General features: G+C 45.1%; 1 protein-coding gene across 1 annotated transcript in view; it reads right to left on the reverse strand.

The window, feature by feature from the left end:
• ITIH5 (inter-alpha-trypsin inhibitor heavy chain 5) overlaps nt 1-15,739 on the reverse strand; it is an 88,998-nt gene that overhangs the window by 10,323 nt on the left and 62,936 nt on the right. Inside the window, exons 8-10 of the mRNA XM_063100702.1 lie at nt 8,503-8,671; nt 5,001-5,310; nt 1,987-2,546 (exon numbers count right to left, since the gene is read on the reverse strand). Of these exons, the coding sequence (XP_062956772.1) occupies nt 1,987-2,546; nt 5,001-5,310; nt 8,503-8,671 (1,039 nt within the window). The remainder of the gene's footprint in view (nt 1-1,986; nt 2,547-5,000; nt 5,311-8,502; nt 8,672-15,739) is intronic.

Genomic DNA, 15,739 nt, shown 5'->3' on the forward strand with positions numbered 1-15,739 from the left:
GAGGGAAGAGAGAAAGGAATTGTTTAATAGATATAGAGTTTTCGATTTGCAAGGTAAGTTCTAGAGATCTGTGTCACAACCGTGTGAATATGCTCAACACTGCTGAACTGTACACTTAAAAATGGTTAATATGGTAATTTTTGTATTATGTGGCTTTTACAGTAAAAACAAAAAAGATGTAAAAAAAAAAGATACAGTTACAATCCAGTGTCTGTAGCTATGTGTGTATGCATAATTCATAAAGAAGAAGGCTTTGAAATACTTTGTATTTCAAAGAACTTTGTACTTTGGATAAGTATTCAATTAAAGAATGACCTAAAAGGAAATTAATTTCTGTAAATAAAATCCAAACCTTACTTCAAATTGTATTGGCAAAAGTATGCTCTTCTTCACTGGTTTTTACCCCTCCCAGAAATTAAAGTTTGAAGTATCTAAATCTTTTTAAGCACCGCCTTCTCCATAGTGGTCCCCGGCCAGAGCAGTACGGTCAGAGTGCAGATGGAACAGGAAGGAAGAGGACTTAGATGGGATGGAAGATTGCTTTGAAGAGTGGCAGCTGCCACAGACACTCAGAAAAATTAAAATTAAAAAAGTCATCAGAGCTTAAGAAAAGGAAGATTGTCTTGAGTACTCGCTGACGTCAGGACAATCTTATTTCAAAAAACAGAGATCTTATTTCAAAAAAAAAAGATTTCAGTCTTATTTCAAAAAACCTCTGAGCCATCAGCTAGTTATTCCCTCATCTGTGTTCCTGGCCCTCTGAGTCTGGCATCATTTGAGTCTGCTGTCTCCTGAAGCTATTGAGATTTGAGTGGTTGACATAGAATAAAAGTCTTATTCAAAAATCCCTTCTGCCTGGATGTGGCATGGATCTCACAGCTGGCTGTTAATCAAGATGAAAATGGCACTATCATTGCCGAGACCAGCTCCCCTCTTTCTAAAACGGCCACAGATGGTTTGTAACCTCTCTGTCCGGGTTTGAATTTTCAGTACATTTCTGGGACTGCACACTTCACAGGTGAGAGTATCTAATGTTCGTAGAACACTCATTATGTGCCAAAGACTTTCTCATACTTTACTTTTCCAACAGCCCTTTAGGGAAGTTATTATTAACCCCATTATAACAGGCAAGGGAACAGAAGCTCAGAGAGGCTCAGAAACCTGCCCCAGATCCCACAGCTGGCCAGGAGGGTCAGTGAATCTTAAATTCATGCTCTCTCCACCATGCCTAGGTGCTTCTCAGAATCTAGAATGTGAGGAATAACCTAGACAGCACTTGAGGGGTGCCTAGTAGGGCCCTGTTAACCTCAGTTCCAAGGTGATGGAAACTTGACAGGAACCTAATAAAAATGTCACACATATAAAACGCATGATTTTCCACAAACAGATATTACTGAGGATACTATCCTCTGCTTTGGTTTAACTGCTTTTCCTTTCTCCTGTTCTTGTCCTACAATTCCCCCTGGCAAGGCAGCATGGAGACTGATCGTGACTGTTTCTGTTTAGATTCTGAGCTGTAAAGGGCGAATTCTCTTGAGAATCCATATCTTGGATTCTTCACATATGTTCTTGGGAAAATAAAATCAAACACATACATTAAAAAAAAAGACTGTGAAGTACTTAAAAATATAGAAATGTTAAATGTTAAATGTTCATTTAAAAATGAACACTTGTTTATTTGTTCATCTGGGTGCACTCTGTTTATTGATGATTTATTGATGGACAGACTTCACGGGCAATGTTCTGTGCCAAATGCCACCTTCTCTCATTTCTCTAGAGAGCCACAGCTGATAACCACACAAACACAACAATCTAAGATACTCCCTGAAGGCTATGAGCTGCATGGAGCGTTATCATTTATAAAAGTCATAACATGATAAAATGAAACAGACCCCTGCTGTGAGGTTACCTTGGCCATACCAGGAGCTCAAACAGGCATTTAGGCCCAAAGCTCCTCACCATCAGCCATCTCTGGGGGGTCCTTACCTGGCCGGGAGCTGCCTCCCCGCAAGCTCTGCATCACCGTTTCGGGTCCCATCGCTGCAGACATGCCATAGGCGTCCTCCAGTCTGTCTGTGGCAGGCACCGACTTCTTCAGCTTCATGGCAGTGAGGGGTGTGAGGAAGTGATAGCTCAGCGCCAGAGCCTGGGCCTGCTGCCTCAGCCGCTCTTTCTCCTGCTCGTCAGCACTCCACAGCCAGGAGCTCAGCAGTTCCTTCACAGTGAGGTAGCTCCAGAGACGCTCAATGTGGTTGGGGTCCTCCTCCCCATTACCTTTGGGACTGGGGCTTCCTGGGATGTCACTCCTCTGCTTCTGGGGCTCCACAGGCACATCTGTCTTCAGGATGATGAATTTCTTACTGTTGCTAGCGGTGACCTCCACATGCAGTTGATCCAACTTCCTGTCCACCAGCTTCCCTGCAATGATGATTTCTGAGCCATTGAAGTAGTTGGGGAACAGGGTTTTGGTGGCATGCTCCACTGAGCTGGGTGGATAATCAATACGGATGTCAGAGAGGAGAGGGGTCCTGATCTCATCGTAGAACCTGCAGTGGAAGAACAGAGAGGGAGTCAGGACCCTGCCTGGCTGCAGGACAGTCCCAAAGGAAATTACAGACTCTCCATGGGGTCTGACTTCAGAAGTGATCCAGTCCAACCCTACGCAGCACAATATTTCTAACAGGAGGTGATTCAGCCATAGGCTGAACAGACCAAGTAAAAGAGCACTCCCTGTCTCCAAGACTTCCAACCATCTTTTTCAACTGCTCTGATGATGAGAAAGAACCTCCTTACAGAAGATTAAAATCTTCCTTGCTCAAATTTCCACCCACTGGTCTCAGTTTTGCTTCTGAAGCAACACAGAATTAGTCTAATCCATCTTCAACATGACTGACATTTAGATGCTTTAAAAAACACTGTAGCATTCCTAGAAGACTTTTTTAAAGCAGCCTAATCAATCCCCAGTTTCATGAACTATTCTTCATGTGATACAATTTCAAGACCACCCCTAACGCCTCTTGGTAAATTTCCTTTGTACACACCTATGTTTCTCAAAGGGTCTCTTAAAACATTTTCTTAGAGCCAAGTACATATTCCAGACATGCTTTAAGCAGCACATTACACTTAAGAAGTCTGACCTTGACTTTCACATGATGCTTTTGTGTGATCTGGCATTTGCCTGCATTAGCTTTTCTTGTAGTTGTGTTACATGGTTGCTTCTTGCTAAGTAAAGAGACAGTAAAAATCTCCTTTCCAAAGGTCTAAAGAGCATAGGCTGTGAGTTTCAACTTCTTGTTCAGCCACTTCCTTGCTGTGTGTCTTGGAATATGTGACTTAACCTCTCTGAACTTCAGTTTCTTCATCTCTAAAATTGGGATGTTAACAGTACTACTTTGGTAGACTAAGAGCTGTCCTCCCAAGTCCATTCTCCCCTCCTTTCATGATAATTGAGTTCTAATTGGGAACATGCCCATCTAGCCATGAATGACATTTCCTAGCCTCTATTGTGGCCAGAAATGGCCACCCGCCTATGTTTGCAGCAACGGAACATGAGCAGAAATCATGAATGCAACTTCCATAACTCTTGTTTAAGATAAAATGGCTTCTACTGGCTTTATGTCTTTTCCCCCTTTTGGGGGCTGGAAAACAGAAGTGATAGTGACCTAATTTCAACCTTGCCATTAAGGACAACACCTAAGGAGAGCAAAGCAATAAAATGTTAGGAACCTGGGTCTCTGAATGACTTTGTGGAGCAGAATCTAGCCTATCCCAAACATTAGGCTATTAAAGGAGAGAGACAGGAAAGGCTCTCATCTCAGCCTTTGCATTTTGTCATCTCTGCATGGCAGCTTATACACCTGCCTCCTAGGGTTTTTATGAGGATCACATGAGCTAATGCATGTAGAAATGCCTGGCATATTGTAAATTCTCAGTAAATGTCAGGTATTGATAACATTTATACTAGTATGAGAGTACAGCTGATTTGTTTCAATGTAACTGCTTTCACTTATGAACACCTTTTGAATCTCAATTCTATTGTACAGAGCATTGGATTCTCCCTCTTTGAACCTATTTTTAAATAATTTTTAAAATGTGGTAAGCAAATCTTTGTTTTCATTTAAACCTTTCATAAAAATGCTGGTGGAAAAATGGTGGCTAGTCCCATACCAAGGACCTGTCTTTATTGTGCACCTTAGAGACTTCCAACTAGATTTGTCATGAATAGACGCTCTTTTATTGTGGCTATTAAACACCTGTAAATCTTCCTAAGCTTCACTTTTCCATTTAAGTACTTATAATACATGTCATAATTCAGATTAAAGCATTTAATGCTAAACCAGGAGTTGGCACTTCATTGAATCAACAGCAAAGTCATACATGGTGTTTGGCCACATGACATCTGAGGGAAGCTTCCTCTGTGTTAGAAGGCCTAAATTCCGGTTTCTTCTCCACCTCAAAACAAAAATCTCATTATTCACCAGTTTTAACTGGTCATTTGCTTCAAAATAGAACTACGATCATTTAACCAACACTCAGAATGGAGATAACACTGATTCCTCTACCTCCCTCATAGTGTAGAATAAGAGTAAACATCCCAGAAAGTGCAATTGTAAGTACCAAGAAGGCGATTATAACCACAAGAGCTCATTGAATACCTAATGTATGACAGCTGTTGTACCATTACTTTACATAGGTTCTCTCATTAAATTCTGTCAATTGACCATAACCCTCATTTCATAGATGAGGAAACTAAGGCACAGACAATCTTAACATCTTGCCTAAAGTCACAAAGCAGGACCAGACTTTGAACCCTCATCTGCCTGGTTTCCAATCCCATTATGACGTCTCCCTGTGCAATGAGTTATAATCATTATTTCCAGCAGATGTGAGTTATAATCATTTATTTCCACAAAACATCCTCATCTCTGGGTTTCTCACTGAATCCAACCTTCAACCCCCTTGAAAGCCTCTCACTGTGCTGGAGAAGACAGATAACAGACCCGATGAGCTGTGAGCCTGCGTCCTCCTCCTCGTGAACGCGCCGTGTGAGTCCACAGTTCTCCAGCGACAGTTTCTCCAGCAGCTTGAAATCCACGTCATTCCCAATGCCGATGGTGAAGATGCAGACTTGACCTCGGGCGGCCTCCCTGGTGTTGTTGATAATCTTGGGGGTGTGGGTCTCCCCGACGGTGGGTTTCCCATCTGTCAGGAAGATGATGAGGGACACGCTCCGGTCCTCAATGTCATTGTGGGCCACGTAGTTGTTGAGCAGCGCGATGGCCCTCTGGAGGGCCCCATCGATGTCTGTGCCTGGAGGACAACAACACAGGACAACTCAGGCCCTGGCACTCACCTCTGGCCCTGAATGTGCACTCATGGCTGCGGCGGCTCCCCACCGGTCACGCACTTGCAGGAGGGAGACGTGTGGGAAAAGAAGCCCCCTGCTCAAACAGGGGACTCCAGCTAAGTAAGTGACATGGGATTATCCCACTGTAAAAACCTTCTCCCAAAGGTTTCTGATACTACTACCTTAGCTTAGAAACCTTCACTGCCTCACCATGAATGGTTTCTATACCCTTTTCTGAAAACAGCTTTGAAAAGAGCAGGAGAGTGTTGGGTGCAGGAATTTGGAGGTAGAAAGAGTCCCAGAGGGAAGAAAGGCACACAGAATGAGGAGGTTGGGGTCGGGGGTGACCAGAGACCCTCCCAGCCAGCTTCAACGCTGTCCAGGCCTGGATGGCGCTGATTGTCTCTCCTTTCCTTGCCTCCTGCCCCTCTGGGGTTACCTCTGCTCAGCAGACCCCACAAAGGGAGGAGGCATCAAAGTCTACACCCCCTGACCATGCCATTTCTCCTTTAGAGACACTTGTCCACAGCAGGTCTGATTAAATATGTGGGCCGGTGTCTGCAGTGTTGGCCTGGTAGATGCAGAGATGGGTGGGTGATTGGTTAAGGTTGAAACCGCCAGCTAAAATGAGGTTCCTGGATCGGCTAAGAATCTCATTCAACTGAGCTTCCGTTGTTCCACTGTGACCCAGAAAACAGGCAGTTCTTACTGTAGCCTGGACACCTGTTTCTTTCACTGCTGTTTTTTAGTGTAAAATATACATACCAAAAAGTCACCCAATTCAAAAGTGGACCCAATGCTAAGTGTCCAATTCATTATTTTTAGTAAATTTATAGAGTTCTGTTACCATAGTATCCATAGCCCTGACTAAAGTGAATTTTTATTTTATTTTATTTTATTTTTGGTGGCAGCTGGCCAGTACAAGGATCGAACCCTGGACCTTGGTGTTGTCAGTACCCTGCTCCTACCAACTGAGCTGAGCAGCCATAGAGTGATTTTTATCTACCTGCAAAATTTACCCCATTTGAGAGAACCAGATAATTTCCCCCATTGCCTTATGTGTCCTGGACTTTCTGGCTAAAACAATAGATAAGCCTATGTCTATGACAAACACATTCCTAATTCTTGCTGAGATGCCCACAGAGTCCAAACGTAAGGGAAAGGTACAGCTGAAACAGTACTTAACACTTCTTTAGGATCATTAATTTGCTTTTCCTAGTGCCCAGTCTAATTTCCTGCTGCCTCTGGATGTGTGGGCCTGGACCAACTGGCAGGAGTTTGTTTTCTCTTTAATCTAGCACTTAGCAAGGGTGCCAAATCCCTCATTCCAATTTAAAGCCAAGGAGAGCCAAGGCGAGGGATGGATTTGGCTTTCCTGATACCACACAGACACCGCAGGCACTGCAGGGCTTGGAATCAAGCCTGTGTTATGCTGGGGCGTCTCCCGCCCACTTGACAACAGTGAGGCGCTCTCCCCAGGGGGAGTCCTCTAGAATTGCCCCAACTATCCATGAGAGCTCATGAGGAGTCACCAAAGGACTCACATCCACCAGCAAGAGGGACTACTCAAGTGATTAAAAATAATGGCCATATCTGACACTTAAAGAGGACTTCCTACATTCCAGGACCATTCTAGGCACTTCAAATATTTTAGCTCATTTCATCCTAATAACAACTCCATTGTTATCCCTATTTTACAGATGAGGAAGCTGAGGCATATGGAGGTTAAATGGCTGGTAGGTGGTGGAGCTGGATTCAAATCCAGGCAGTCTGGTTTCAGGATCATTGCTCCCAATTCTGACTGACACTTCTTGGAAAGGAGCAGATTAATTTTCCATTCACCTGCAGAGGTCAGGGCAATGAAGCATCGAGAAAAAAGAAAGGAAACCAACAGGGTTTCTAAGGTCTGGATTCCAAAAGGACATAATACATAAATCAGCTGTTTTCTAAGGCTGTCACACACACACATACACATCATTCTAAGAGCAAGCAGCACCAGCAAAATAAATTCAATTTAACAAATATTCATTGAGCCTGCTCTGATGTCAGGAACCAGGAGCTACACATAGATGCTGAGCAGTCTCTTCCCTCAAGGACTTTACAGTCTTGTCATCTTCCTGCCATCAGTCATCACCATAATATTAAATCTAATGTGTTATTTCTCCCATCAACCAATAAAACAGTTCCTACATTACATTGTTTGGGAGACTGGTAGAAAATTCCACTGTAAATCAAAAGACCAGCCAAGCAAGGTCAAATTCCCAATGAAGTTCATTTGGGAAACTGGGGTTTTGTCTTGGATAGGAAATAATGAATATATGAAAGATGGAAAATCCCAGATGGGAAAAGACTGAAGTGTTTATGTTTCCAGATGACCAAAGCAGAATTAACTGAGATGGCAACTCCGGGAGATGGTGTCTCTGGAAAGTGCCTTTAAGAAAGGTGGCCGGGTGAGGTTCAATTCCACTAAACACTGAGCACCTCTTATGGGTCTGCTGCACTAGTGACGCAGGTAACAGCAAGAGTAAGACTCGGGTCCTGAGCTGAAGGAACTCACACCTAGCACAGGTGGGTAACACACTGTTCTGATGCTCTGATCCTCTTAGAACTCTTTATGATCTTTTCTCTCCTCTCTTAACATTCTGCACACTCACCTGGGCAGCACACCCAGGACAGAGCCCACCTCACCCCCATCACATTTCACATCTGCAGCACCTCCCAGGCCACCTGGTTCATGCTTCACTGTACTGCAGCCTAGCCAAGGGGATAACCTGTTTAGCAGGGCAGTTCCACCTGCCTCTACGTGAGGTGACAATATTCAAGCACAAAAAACACTGGATCATCCATGTGGCTTTAATTCTCCACCTGAGAACAATGTACAAAAACAGCTTCCTTGTTCAGGATCTTTGAGATAAACCACGAAAACCTCCAAACAGCTATCAGGCACTTCCCCCGTAACTTGACCAACTTAGTTTGGAGACTGGGAGAGGAGAATTCACAGATTTGGCGTTCAGAGAAACATAAACTTCTGGGAAAACTCTCACCTGTTACCTCCTTTCCTGTAATCAGCTGCAGCTTTCAAATCTTTGTCTCTTGGCAGAAAATTTGTCTATTATCATGCCAAAGCTAACGTGAAAAGAAGGAATCATTTTTACCTCCAGTGGGTGACATGTGGTGAATGTAGACTTTGCCATCTCTGATATTGTCAGGAGTGACTGATATCAAGTGGTCCTTCCACACTTTGATCCGGTTGGAAAATCCAATGATACTGAACCGGTCCTGGGGTCGGAGGTCATGGAGAATAGTGAAGAGGGCATCCTTGGTCTAGGAAAACACAAAACCGACATTGGTCACATCCGATCCCATTAGTTCACTTGTCCCCTGGCTTGGAAACTGCCCAGGAACAATCCCAGTGTTCAAACTAGTGTCTACTCTCAGCATCCGGGAAATGCAAATCAAAACCACACTGAGATACCACCTAACCCCAGTTAGGATGGCTAAAATCCAAAAGACTCTGAACGATAAATGCTGGCGAGGTTGTGGAGAAAAGGGAACTCTCATACATTGTTGGTGGGACTGCAAAATGGTGCGGCCTCTATGGAAAATGGTATGGAGGTTCCTCAAACAATTGCAGATAGATCTACCATACGACCCAGCTATCCCACTGCTGGGAATATACCCAGAGGAATGGAAATCATCAAGTTGAAGGTATACCTGTTCCCCAATGTTCATCGCAGCACTCTTTACAATAGCCAAGAGTTGGAACCAGCCCAAATGTCCATCATCAGATGAGTGGATACGGAAAATGTGGTACATCTACACAATGGAATACTACTCAGCTATAAAAACGAATGAAATACTGCCATTTGCAACAACATGGATGGACCTTGAGAGAATTATATTAAGTGAAATGAGTCAGGTGGGAGCTAAAAATTAATATATAAATTCACACACACACACACACAAAAAAAAAACCGCGGGGAGGGGGAAGAAGATATAACAACCACAATTACTTGAAGTTGATACGACAAGCAAACAGAAAGGACATTGTTGGGGGGAGGAAGGAGAGGGAGGAGGGAGGGAGGTTTTGGTAAGGGGCAACAATAATCAACCACAATGTATATCAACAAAATAAAAGTTAAAAAAAAAAAAAAAACAAATTAGTGTCTACTACATAAAGCAGTATGCACTTGGCTAAATGTCAAGGAACTTGCCACCTAGCTGAAAAAAATGGCATCAAAATGTTACAACTGTATACAAGACATGAATAAGTACTTAGTATATGAAATGTCACATGCTGTTACCAGCCGTGGTGTATCTGGCTTCATATCTTCACAATTGACCTGGAATTGTCTTCCCAATTCTTACTCCCCATCTTTCACCCAACAAGCCCCTAGTCATTCTTCAAGACCCAGCTACAAGTACTAAATTCTCTATTTTTAAACTTTTTCTAACTTCTCTGAAGGGAGCTGATCATTTTCTCCTTTAGGCTGGCATTGTCCTCAATGTACTCCTATTGAAACTGCATAACTGGTTTCAACAGGTCTCACTTCTTGGTACCAGCATATTCTGCAGGAAGCCCACAGAGTATGCACAGGGGAGGAAGGTCATGACCTTGAGCACTACAGGTATGGCATTCCCCACCAGTGGAACCAAATACCTAGAAACATAGCCATCGGAACGAATTCCAAAGCAGGAGGTCCTACAATAAGGAAGATACAGTGCATTGACCAATCAAACTCTGCCAGTGAGAAACTTCCTTGCTTTCTGACCCCTTAAAACATGCCCAGACCCTGCCTAGCTCAAGGAGAAGGATTTGAGCCTCACCTCCCATCTCCTTGCAGGTTGACCTAGCAATAAAGCCTTTTCTTTTCTCAAAAACTAGTGCCACTGGCTTCTATACACATTGGGCAGTGTGTCCTTACTGGGAACATAGTATACAGTGCATATCACACAGTGATGATGACTTGTTTTATGTCTTTTTTCCTTACTAGATTCTAAGTTCTTTCATCTTCATATCACCCAGTGACATACAGAAGGTGCTACACAAAGGTGTAATGAATGAATGAATGAACATTTAATAAATTACTGAAGGTCTAACTAATAAATGTCATAGAATTTAAAAGATTATGAAATTATGGTGGGCTGGAGTGATATGAGAAGGCTTTACAGAGAAAGAGGAATTTATACATATGAGGCTTAATAGGATTGGATGGTTTGAAAGGCTAGGGAGGGCATTCTGAAAAAAAGCCAGAAAGTGAGATGGTTTGGGAAAGCAAAGAGGTAAATATGGGGGCTTAGGACTGTGTAAAAGCTGTGCATTTAAGTCAGATGTGACTCATGAAAAGAAGGAAACCATGTAAAACTGAAAACAGAAAAACTCTAGGAACCTGGACAAAAGTTTCTATGATAATCCACCAGCTATCATGAGAAAACAAAGTTGCAATAAAAATTGTCAGAAAACAATTGACTATGAATAGAGAAATTTTTGTTTAAAAAAAAAGAAAACACTGTCTTCCCTAAAAAGCATCATTGGTAGACATTCAAGGAGACTCAGCGCGGAAGGTCAGGGACTTTCATTAGTAATTGCCATGAGAACGTCCCTGGATGGCTTTTACACAGACACCCCAGGGCAAGGCTGTCTGCCCCGGGCGCTGTCCCTCACTCACTCCCTGCTGTGCAGGAACCTCCACCGCTTACCACCTCTCTATCTCGCCGCACCCACGTCACCCATCTGTGAATCAGGCAATAGTGCCTCTCTCCTCAGGCTGTCATGAGGATTAAATCAGGTACTAGATGAAAAGCACTCTCAGAATGGGCCAGGCATACAGTAGAAGGTGTGTGCTATTATTTGCCGGTAGAGTTTAAGAGAAACAGTTAAGTCTGGGGTAGCAGTTTTCAGAGTGATGTGTGCTAAGTAACTACAAGCATATGATCCTTCTGAGAATGTTTCATGGGTCTTTCCCCCAGATTTTATGACTCTTTGCCTCTGCTACATTCCCCAGATGCAGACAGTGTTACGTCAACCACCTTTCTATGTGAAAAAACAACCGCTGTTTTTTTTTACCTTTTCCCTTCTGAACTTTCCCTCTTTCTCCTCAGTCTTGTCTTTCAATCATGCGTCCAGCCACTCACTCTACTATCCCATCGTCCGACTCTTGAATTTCATAAGAACCTCAAAACCCACCTTAGAAAACTATTCTGATGCATCTACTTCTCAATCTGTACATTACATTACATTCTTTCCTGCACAAGCCTGAGGCCTTTCCCCTAATAATCTACCAGTCAATCCTTGCTCAACTGGTGTTCCTCAACTTCCCACCATTTCTTCATTCCCAGGTTGAGAAAGCAGTGGAGTTTAATGACATCCTTAGAAGGATGATGACGATGATGATGATAATAACGACCACACTGACAGCATTTCCTGGGAGTTTTCTGCTCCCCAAGTCTTATGCTGAGTGCAAATGCTTTTCCCATGTTGAGGTGATGACTCATTTCATCCTCACAACCCACTCAGGTAAAGTGACTTTAGTACTCCCATTTTACAGATGAGGCAACTGAGGCATGGTGGGCAGAAGCATCATGCCCCATGGGAGCCTGGCTCCAGGGCCAACACTTGCACCAACAGCAGCGGAATCTGCAGCCCCAAGATGGCTGGAGCTGAGAACGCTCGGAATTATCACTCTCCTAATGCACAGCTCATTTTGGGATCCCTTCCAGGCCCCTGCATGTTGATGGGCTCTGTTTATTTCTTTGTTTCTTTCACTTCATTTCTAGCAGCAATTAATGGATTCATCTCCTATATTAATTTCCTTGCAGAAAGCACTGCATGAATTCTGCACCCACCCTGGGATGAGAACAGTGACTGTGTCTCAGTACGTCCGTCTTCTCATCCTGCAGAGGTTGCTCCCCTCACTTCCAAATTCCTCCCAAAGAGAATGGTGATGGGAGAGCTTATGTTCACTGGCTCTTCTTCCAGTGCTGGGCCACTCTCTAGTGTTCACAGCGGGGACTCCCTGGCAGCAGTTTCCTGTCCTCTCCCAACCCTGATGCACACACCCCCACCCACCAGGAAATGTGCCCAAGTCTTCTGTGAAAATAAACAGAATCCACACCCAAAATGTGCCAGCACTAAGTGGAAGACATTGCAAAGAGTATGTGAGGAATTCAACCAAGACGGTTGGTCCCTCCTTCTCGAAGCTCTTGTTGTCTGGCTTCTCCAGCACCACCCTGGACCTCCTGCCTCTGACGACCCACCCTTCAATGCAAGAGTCCCGCGTTCCTGCCCTCGGCCTACTTCTCGGCTCAGCTCTCACGCCGCACGCTTCCCCAGGTGAGGTCACCCACCCCACGGCACCGACTACCCATCACGGTCCAACGGAGCTCCAGGCTCGACTCTGCAGCTCACACCTCACAGTAGATCCAGACCAACCTGCCAACCATTTCTTCCCGCCTGTACCAACATGCTGCAAACTGGCCTCTTTATCCTCCTACTCAAACCTGTTTCTCCTCGGCTGCTCTCCATCCCAGCGGATAGAAAATTCAGCCAGCCAGGGGTCCAAGTCAGAAAGCTGGATGTCATGTTGAATCTTCTCTCTGTCCCATCCTTTCCCCGCATATCCTTCAGCACCCATCCTGGAATTCCAGCTCCTCTTCTTAAAATCCCTGTGACCATAATCTGAGTGGTTTTTTCTTCTTTTGTATTTTTTTCTTAATACAAAATAATATTATTCATTTTGTAAAAGATCAGAAGAAAAACATAAAACTCACATAATCCACCCACCTAGAGACAACCACCATTAAGATGCTGGAATATGTTCAAGAAATGCCCATGCATGTGTGTTTGCATGTGACTTTTAAGAAAATGAGATCGTATAATGTGTATATCATGCTGTGAAGTTCTTACTTACTATATTGTATACAGTTTTCATGTCAGTTGATAAATGTTTCCCCCATCATTTTAACAGTAGCACACTATTCTACTACATGCATACACCACACTTTAATATTTTTGAATATTTAAGCAGCACTGCTATGAAGCTCATTCTCCACACATCTCTGTGTCCATTACTATTTCCTTAGGTAAATTCCCACACGTGGAATTGCAGTGACAGAGGGCTTGCACTTTCGGAAGGACCTAGCATGTGTGTCCGCACATTGCTGCCCGAGTTAGATTTTTCAACCTTCCTCTGCTAAAAACCTTCGATGGATCCTCACTGCCCGCAAAATAAAATTTAACTTCTTTTTGGATACAACATCCTCCATAAAATAAACAGTCCCAATCCATCTTTCTAGCTGTGTTTTCTGCTGCACACCCCCGCTGTCGACTCCACAGTCTCCCTTCCCCACACACCCAACTTCCCTAAACGCACCTCCTGCTGCACAAACTGCTCCCTCCTTCCCTCTCTTCTCTCTCCACTGAACTACAGTTTGTCCTTCAGGAGCCACCTGGCATGTCCCCTCCTCAGTGCAGCCGTTCCTAACTCACCTGTGCAGACAGGTGATGGCTGCACGCCCTGGTCCTGCTCACTTGGTGCTCATACCCACGTGCTTCCCCACCTCAGGACCTCTGCACCTGCTGTGCCCTTTCCCGGAGCACCCTTCCTCACTGTCTGCACGGTGGCTGGTCCCTTCCCCTCCCGTACTCCTGGGTTTGCACCTGATCTCCCCAGAGAGCCCTTCCTTGCCTCCCCACCCGCCTCCACTGTTGTCTGAAGCATGGCCCCGGTTCTTTTCCTTCACAACACTGATAAAGAGAAAGTCATTCTCCATTCATGCATTGACGCATCTGTCCATCTCAAGTCTATGCTTCTGAGTGCAGGCACGTTTTCTATTTTGTCATTCTGTATTTAATATCCAGCGGTGCCCGGGACATAAGAGATGCTTGATACGTGTTTCCTGAATGAATGAATGGCGAATGAGTTGCCGATCTGCCACACTGGATAGGGAGCTCCTCAAAACAGCTCCCCTTGCCCTCCCCACCCTCCCAACATGGTATTTTGTACATTGCAGACTTCGAGTAAATATCTGTTGTATTAGTAAACAAATGAGAGAGAGGCAGAGATAGAGATGTGGGGAGGAATGGGTAGAAAAAGAAATAGTGGAAGGTAGAGAGAGACAGAGAAGAGAGAGAGAGGAGTCTAATTCTGTTAGTGACTACACAGGACGTGAGAGTGACACAGGCCATCCTTGAGAACCTAAGTTAGATAATACTGGAGAGGACGAAGTGCAGGGAGTTCGGAGCTGCCTGGTGGACAAGCTACAGCCACAAGCGCTCAGCAGCTGTGGGGGGGGCCCGAGGGGCTGGCCACACCTGTGCCCCTTGCCCTTCCTTCCCCATAGAGCCCACACACCCTGGTGCAGGCATCACACAGGCTTCGCAGCATCATCCTCCCTAGTCAAAGTGTCTGGACCTGGGAAGGTCCGAAGGTCCATGGCTGAGCTCAACTCTAAGGCCCGCGTGGGAAACAATCACCTGGAAACAGTCACCTGTGCTCACCTGAGCTCGCCACTGGCTGGGGAGGGACATGGGGCAGGGGGTGCTGGGCAGAGATTGCTGTGGGTTTAGCTGCTGGGATTTTTAGGGATCCTTAAATAGTGTGCGAAGGGCCTCAAGAGGGACCAGCTTGGCTCCCGTGCTGGGACTTTTTCCCATCGTGATGGATATTCTGCTTTAAAAATAGTTGTTTGAGTTTCTCACCCTCCACCCCTCAGCTCAGCAACTAGAAGCTCCTTATGACCTTGTAAGGCCTCGCTGCAGGGAGGCAGGCCAGACACTCACACTTGCCCCATTCCCAGCTGCAGCAGAACTGCCTGGATGGCCTCCCACCCCTCACCCCAGAGGGACCCGGGCAGGAGCTGGGGCTGTGGGCTGCAGCCACCACCTCCTTTAACCCTTGAGTTGCCCTCCTTGCAATGGGCTGGTCACCCCCACAGCTCTGCATCTGCAGAAGACTCCAGAGGAGAGGGAGGGGAGGCCCACACAGGAGAGCGAATGCGAGAGGCTGGAGCTGAGCTTTCTACACACCATGTTTATTGCTAAAGATTTACAGAAACCTAGTCAAGCTCTGTCCAAGAGCACAATCCAGAGAACAGAGTAAGCACATTCCAGAAAGATCAGAGGAAGCCCAGAGAGGCAGAAAACATGTAATCCAAGTTTGTCTGAAGGCCTGAACTGCCCTGAAGACAAGGGGGATCAAGTGAGGGGTTGGACTACATCCTCTTGAGGGTCCCTCCCAAACCTGAGATCGTGTGATCGTAACTAAGAAGGGCTGTAGATGCTTCCAGTACAGGCGGATGGACAAGGCTGGTCACCACCTACCCCCCAACACCCTTTCCAACTGAGTTGTCCTGAACAAAACGGACTGGATACCCCAGGAAGCCACGTTCCTG

This window comes from Cynocephalus volans, chromosome 6 (genome assembly GCF_027409185.1).
Source record: "Cynocephalus volans isolate mCynVol1 chromosome 6, mCynVol1.pri, whole genome shotgun sequence".
Taxonomy (NCBI): domain Eukaryota; kingdom Metazoa; phylum Chordata; class Mammalia; order Dermoptera; family Cynocephalidae; genus Cynocephalus; species Cynocephalus volans.